At 38.8% G+C, this 7,586-nt stretch overlaps 1 protein-coding gene across 1 annotated transcript in view; it reads right to left on the bottom strand.

Moving 5' to 3' along the window:
* Positions 1-7,586, bottom strand: part of Gnai1 (G protein subunit alpha i1) — a 114,668-nt gene that overhangs the window by 40,289 nt on the left and 66,793 nt on the right. Inside the window, exons 4-5 of the mRNA XM_008830785.3 lie at positions 4,432-4,589; positions 197-325 (exon numbers count right to left, since the gene is read on the bottom strand). Of these exons, the coding sequence (XP_008829007.1) occupies positions 197-325; positions 4,432-4,589 (287 nt within the window). The remainder of the gene's footprint in view (positions 1-196; positions 326-4,431; positions 4,590-7,586) is intronic.

The raw sequence follows: 7,586 nt of genomic DNA, 5'->3' as shown, positions 1-7,586 counted from the left end.
TTATTTTCTCTTAAATAAAAGTAAACATATTCTTCTAATTTTTTTTTGTTTTGTCATGTAATTATTTTGTCCAATCATCTGAAAGGGATTTTACCAACTGTAGAAATGTTATAAACTTTTATTATTGTGCCTTTTATTTCTAAAGCAATGTGTTGTATATCCAAACTTATAAACTATGCATTTGGGGATTACTCACTTAAAATGAAGATCTTTGAAAGTAAAATGGGTTTCGACAATTCCTGTGGTTTTCACTCTAGTTCTGAGGACATCTTGCTGAGTTGGGATGTAATTTGATTGTGCTATTCTGTCCAAATCATTCAAATAGCTGGAAAAAATAACAAAACAGCATGTTAACAGTTACGAGAGTCAACAGAGATTATCTGAAATGAAGACAGAAATGTATTTCAACACATGTAACTTCTGACCATCTTGGAAGTTTTCAAGGGTCTGTATGATAGAAAACAACCAGTTTAAGAATATATGAAAATTTTTTAAACAATGCCTAATTTAATGAACACTGTGATTTTGTTTCTTTAAATTCTTCCTTTTATGTTTAGTGTAACATTAAGCTTGGCTCCATATGTTGCCTTGGGTTGAAGATTTCACAGGTCTTAATCTCCGGTGGAGAAAAGTCTGACTGAGATGTTTCCTGCTAGCCTTGTGTTACACATGGACATGCATTGCTCATGCATCTATATGCTACATTTCACTGTCCTCTAAATTAATACATGTATTTTACTTGTCAGTGATAGATTTTAGTCACTCATATAATACTCCCTGCCAATAATGTCAAATATACTCTAACATAAAAATGCTATGGCTATGGCATCATATCATGCAATGCAAGAAAGTAAATTATTTTGTTTCAAAATGCAGAAGCAATAATTCATAAAGACCAGGCATGAACACATTACTGTGGACCCGATGACTAAAGAAAGACTCAGGGGCAGTGACAGGTGTACAAAGAAAAATAACAGCAAAATGAGAAACAGTCACTGGAAGTGTACATATGTCAGGATGGAGATATATTCATGTTGTTTTTTTCTTAAATTCCTCAATGGGCTATGTTCAACCTGCCTGAGAGACTGGAATTAATCCTAGGTCAGTTGACCATGATGAGCAGCACTGCAGTCTTTTGAAATACTAGAGCAGTACAGTGAATGAGAACTTCTAAAATAAAATTAGGTTCAGAAAAGCAGCTATGATCACAACTTACAATTATTATGAACCTTTGAACTTGTTGCTCAGTTGATAGGATCTTCTAAGCAAACCGAGTCCTTTACATGTATTGGGGGAGCTGAATATAAAATCCATGCTAGGCAATGCTTTACCTAAAATTCCCAATCCCAGATATGCAATAACACCATAGGAGTTGGTCAGGAAGGCCCCAGATGCCCCTGAAATAATATAGGCTCTTGATGGTTGTCTTAATCATCCAGCAGAATTAGAGCTAATGACATCATACACCTAAATGCAGGATACAGAAAAACCAAGCTGGAACTGAGCTAGCAGATTCCTGCCTGGTGGCTAGCTTTCAACATTCTGGAAGATCCTATGCTGGGGAGGAAAGGCATCATTGATCTTACTCAGCTGTGAAGCTTACAATGCCCAAATCCAACCTGCCAGGCAAGATCTGTCTATCTTCCAATAGTGGCATGACTGTTGGGAAGTAACCAACTGCCATTTGATCGGATGTGAGCCCTGCTACGTGGGAAGGAATCCATGCCTGGATCTGCAAGCCCAGTTAACAACCTTTGCCTGGTAAAGCCCAAGTATGATAACTAAATTGACATAACATCAAGCAGCCGCTGCAGCCTCTGCCGCCTCCTCCTCCTCCTCCTCCTCCACCTCCCCCTCCTTCTCCTCCTCCTTTTCCTGCTCCATCTTCACCTCCTTCTTCTCCTCCTCCTCCACCTCCATCTTCACCTCCTTCCCCTTCTCCTCCTCCATCTTCACCTCCTTCTCCTTCTCCTCCTCCACCTCCATCTTCACCCCCTCCCTCTTGGCCTCCTCGACCCTCTCTTCCTTCTTCTTGTTCTTCTTGTTGTTTTTCTTCTTCTTCTTCCCATCTTTTAATTTTTCCTTAGCTCTTGCTTCAGTGGTCTTTTCAAAAGGAAGAGGAAGGTGACCAGATGTCAAGGGCTGTAGAGCCAGAACCATCCTCACTGGTGGGGTAGTAGGGAGAGTGGTCTTGCGCCCCGAAAGAGGGACCCCCATGGTTCTTAAAGGCTGGAACATCCTAAACTCCTCCTCCTCCTCCTCCTCCTCCTCCTCTTCCTCCTCCTCCTCTTCCTGACATAACATCAAACTGACACTGCTGCCTCCTCTTCTTCCTCCTTTTATTTTTTTTGTTTTTTTCAAAAAGACAGGGACTTTTTACCCTGGCTGGTCTGCACCTCACTATGGAGACAAGGCTGGCCTTGAATTCACAGAGATCCACCTACATCTCCTTCCTGAGTGCTGGAATTAAAAGTATATGCCACCACACCCCAGCTCAAATTGCCTTCTAAATACATATATTTATCCTCATAGACAAAAGGTACTCCCAACCTTAATCAGGGAAGCCTCTCTTTGCAGAAATGTTGGTGCATGTAGAAACTCATGGATAGTGAAGATGACAAGAATAAGCTACAGTTGAGAGCTCAGCCTTAAGAGGACATTTATGCCACCACCTCTAAAGCACAGGGAACACAGCAGAAGTCAGGGTAGGAAGTATCTAAGAGCCAAAAAACAGGACGAAGGGCAGTGAAATGCCATCCTCTAGACTAGAGGAAACCAGTACAATCATGAACTCACAACAACAGCAGCTACCTGCATTGTTGGGCCCACAAGACAGGCTCTGTTAACAGTAAGTCAAAGAATGGAAAGGGACTCACGAGGCCCTACCCCTTGCTGCTAAACTATTAGCTACTGATAGTTTGGGAGTTGGAGAATCATCATCTCCAGTTATGTGTTCACTGCTAAGCCCACGAGACTCCAGCACACAGCTCTAAACATACAGTCATTTCGAATGCACTAGTTAAGCTTAGTAGGTTGTAAGTCAAAACAAATTGGCATAAGATGAGAAAGACATGTAGAGAAGTGTGGAGATGTTTACAGGGTAGTGGGGGGACTGGAGAGAGTGAAGAATGAGAAAGGTCAGGATCGATTATATGCACATGTGAGATTATCAGATAACAAATTTTATTAATACAACTTTAAAAAATACATAGCTTACAAAGTTGCTCTGGGTGACTCAATGACTTTCACTATTAAGCCACTCACAGCAAATCACATATGTGTAGTGCACACTAAGCTGTTCAACAAATGATGTATGAAAAGATACTGAGGCCCACAGCCTCTTTGTTTATTTTTTACTTTTTAATTTTTTTTTTGACAGGGTCTCCCTAGTCCTAGACTTCTGGAAATGACTATGTGGGCCAGGCTGGCCCCAATATCACAGATATATTCCTGCCTCTGCCTCTGGAGGGCTAGGAGTAGAGGTGCACATTATCATGCTTGGTGTCCCTTTGTTTATTCTTTACTGTGGCAAAATGCACATATTTACCAAGTCCTGTCATCTTCTATTTAATAGTACCCAAGAATCCATAGCTCTCTCAATAAAAGAGAATATTAGAACATAAATGGTATACAGTGCACATTTTAAAGACCAATTAATAATGTTCTACATGCCATATCTGACACTTTTGTGGGAGTCTGTGTGTCAAATTGAGGAAACAAAGATGTGAGTTTCTTTTATTTTGTGTAGATCACCAAACAGAAAGCTGGGTTTTATCACCACTTGTTTTATAAGCTTTCTGGGGCCACCATTTGGAAAATCAAGGCAGATTTGTCTCTGAAGAATTTGTACTTGAATATCTACAGACAGTGTCTAAGAACAAGACAAATACAACTAACAATCCTCAAATGTAGAGATATTTTCCTTAGCTTTTTTATCTTATTGCGAAGACACTTTGGGATCACCAAGCACCATTTCCTCACCTTACTTTAGGAGCCTATCATCTACAGAACTCTGCTGAGGCACCATCAGTGTACTGAGGAAATCCTATAACCCTCACCCTCCTATGTAACTAACTCCAAACAGACTAGAGGTATACTCTGAATAAATACACAGTGAATTTTGGAAATTTTCAATTATGTCCTTGAAAATATACTACAAACATTCCTATTCTGCATGTTTCAAGTGGAGGTTACATATGCATGAGCCTCCTGGGACACTTTTGAACACAAAGAAAATAAACAGTAATGCTAGTCACAAACACACGAAAAAGACAGTGTTCAAATATCATCATCTGAAAATCCTGAGTTGTACAAGAATGTGTCAGCCAATTCTACAGTACAACTGACTTGGAGGTATATTTGACTTGCAGGTATATTTGACTTACAAGTAATTATTCATGATAGTTTGGCTTTGAAGTTGTGATTACTTACTATGCTGCAGAATCATTAAGCTGATACTCTCGGGATCTGTTGAAACAGGCTTGCACACCACTGTCTTTCCACAATCTCTTTATGACTCCAGCAAGCTCTGTGGTCATAAAGCCTTCCTCGGCAGCTCCAGCAAGCACGAAGAGTTGGCGAGCATCATCCTGCACATTCAACAAGAGAAACATTACAGATAAGAAGCACAAATGGAAATATGAGAGAAAAAATCATAACCGTGAATTTCCTTTATTTTTTATATTAGTGTCATAACTTTTCTTTATCTAAAGCACCACTTAAAATTGGCTTAAGCAAAAGAATATAATGATAAACTACAGGTCTATGTTTCGTGGTGCTGCTGATCAAAGCACTACAGCTCAAAAGAATGACTCAAGGAACTAGCTGCTGACAGAGACTGAAGATGTCCATTTCTGAGAAAATGGAGGCATAGCCCATACGTTTTTCAAATGTTTTAAATCTAGAACACCATTGGAAATTACCTTAAGATAGAATTTACTTAAGTTTTAACTTTCTGATAAAGTTTCAGAAACAGAATATTTCCAGAGAAGGGGGAATCAATGTAGAGTAAGTAACAATAGTTTCACAGGATTCTTGAGACCTTAAAATATAGACATTAAAAATCCCTGAGGAAGTAAATGAAAACAGATGTTTGCTAAACCAGACAAAGAGAACAAAATATGTAAAGCTTTAGAGTAGTCACATCCATAAAACAAATGAAAAACAACCGATACATAAAAATTTCTAAATGAAAGAATACTGTATATATAATTAGTTCACTTTTGCTTAGTGTTGAGGCAGCTAACAGTTATTGAGCCACAAGTAATCAACCACATTCAATCAGTGAGGTCAAAGAGAAACCAACGAGAGACATTAAATGCAGACCAAACTCTAGCAATCCCATTTTTAAAAAGTAAAGCTCAGAGGTAGGTAAAATGAACTTATATTTCATATTCATTTTATACATATTAAGTTTTTGAAATCTGGTGTGTTGTTTAGCACATCTTAACTCAGACTAGACTCAAGTACTCAAAAGTCTAATGTGGTTAGAAATTTCCATTCCTGTTAACATGGGTTCCCGATAGTAACATACTGTATCTCAAAACAAAACACAAGAGACACAATAAGCTATTATTTTACTGACATGTAGTTTTGTATTATGGGTGAAAAATCCCTAATTATACCCAATTTACATTCTTGCAAACTACAGCTGAGTGGTCATTCTTCAGAGTGAAGATTTGTGAAATCTCTGAATCTGTCCTGGAGATATGTAGAGGTTTTTGTTGTTATTCTTGTCATAGTCTGTGTACAATTCAATATAACATTGTTTTACACTGTACTGGGTACTAATAGTGATCTAGAAAGGATTTTACATACACCGGGAAGATTTATGAAGATTGCAAGCATATACTGTATCACTTTAAAATTTTTTTTTGAAATAGGAATAGGTAAAATAACTAGCCCAGGTTAGCCTTGAACCTTTGATCCTCCTGCCTCAGGGCCAAGTGCTGAGATTAGAGGAGAGTACTACATACCTGCAACCATTTTACAAGAAATTCTATCATTTTAAGATTCTGGTATCTGCTGAGAGTTCTTGAACTAACCCAATCCCCAATACTAGGTGATGAATGTACTGTAGCTGTGTATTGCAAAGTAATGAAACAGTTTGATAGGTGTACAAAAGAGAAGCAGCATTTCATGACACAGGCTTCCAAGCACCTACTAGCTGACAACATAAATTCATCCTTTTGCTAATTTGTGAAGCATTTTCCTTTCAGCTAGAACTCATCACGAAAAATAATTAAATTTCTCAGCATGGGAACATGTTATTCAAGCATATGTTTCCCTTTTTAGTAAACCACAAGAGAAATGCCTGCAACTAGCAACATGCATATGGTGTATCCTTAGTAAACCCTCTAATCAGTTTCTAGTCACTCTGAGCAACATTAGCCCAATTCCAATAAACAATGGCACCATCATCTATGTAATTACCTGCACATAAGAAATTTTGCCATTTTTATTATTAAAGCACATCAAACACAATTTAGAAAAATGCCTTTTCATTAAGTGGGTTTTAAAATGGCATTTCATTATATTATCTTTTGCCAATTTCAGTACATTTGCAGCAGAAGAGTCTAAGAACCTCCAATATGGGTTATTGTATTATAGTCTTTTCATACATTTTAGGAAAATACCCTCAAGAAAAGAGAAAGAAGACATTGGACTGTGTGTTTATAAACTGCATTCTGTGTGGCATTCAAAATATCTTCCAGGGGCTGGAGAGGTGGCTCAGCAGTTAAGAGTACTGGCTACTCTTAAAGAGGACCTCGATTTGATTCCCAGCATTGACATAGCAGCTAACAACCATCCATAACTTCAGCTGCAGGGGAATCTGACACCCTCTTATGACCTTCATGGACATTGCATGACACAATATGGGTGTACACACATAAAGGCAGTACACTCATACACATAAAAAATCAAAATAGGGGGCTGGAGAGATGATTCAGTGGTTAAGAGCACTGACTGCTCTTGCAGAGGACCCGGGTTTGATCTCCAGCACCCACATAGTGGCTACGAACCGTCTTTAACTCCAGTTCCAGGGGAATCCGAAGCCTCTTCTGACCTCCGTAGCACTGCACAACACGGGTGCTCTCACATACAGGCAGGCAATACACTCATACACATAAAATTAACATAATAAATAAAATATTTTTAAAAATCAAAATAATAAAAAAATTGTTAAGAGCATTGGCTACTCTTATAGAGGACCCAGGTTTGATTCCCAGGACCTACATGATGACTGACAACTGTCTACACTCCCAGTTCCAACTCCAGTAACAACTCTCCTGACCTCCACTGGCATTGTAGAACATGGATGCACTTACATCATACATGTAGGCAATACACTCATACACACAACATAAAAATAAAAATAAAATAAAATAGGTCCAGAGAGATGGCTCAGTGGTTAAGAGCTTGTACTGCTCTTCCAAAGGATCCAGGTTCAATCCCTAGCAATCATGTCAGGTGGCTCACAACCACCTATTACTCCAGCTCCTGGGGGATCCAATGTCTCTGACTTCTGTGGGGCCTTGCATTCATGTAGACACACACACACACACACACACACACACACACACACA

Source organism: Nannospalax galili, unplaced genomic scaffold (assembly GCF_000622305.1).
Source record: "Nannospalax galili isolate Female #2095 unplaced genomic scaffold, S.galili_v1.0 scaffold312, whole genome shotgun sequence".
In the NCBI taxonomy this organism is placed as follows: Eukaryota; Metazoa; Chordata; class Mammalia; order Rodentia; family Spalacidae; genus Nannospalax; species Nannospalax galili.
This window is presented reverse-complemented; position numbering and strand designations above follow the sequence as displayed.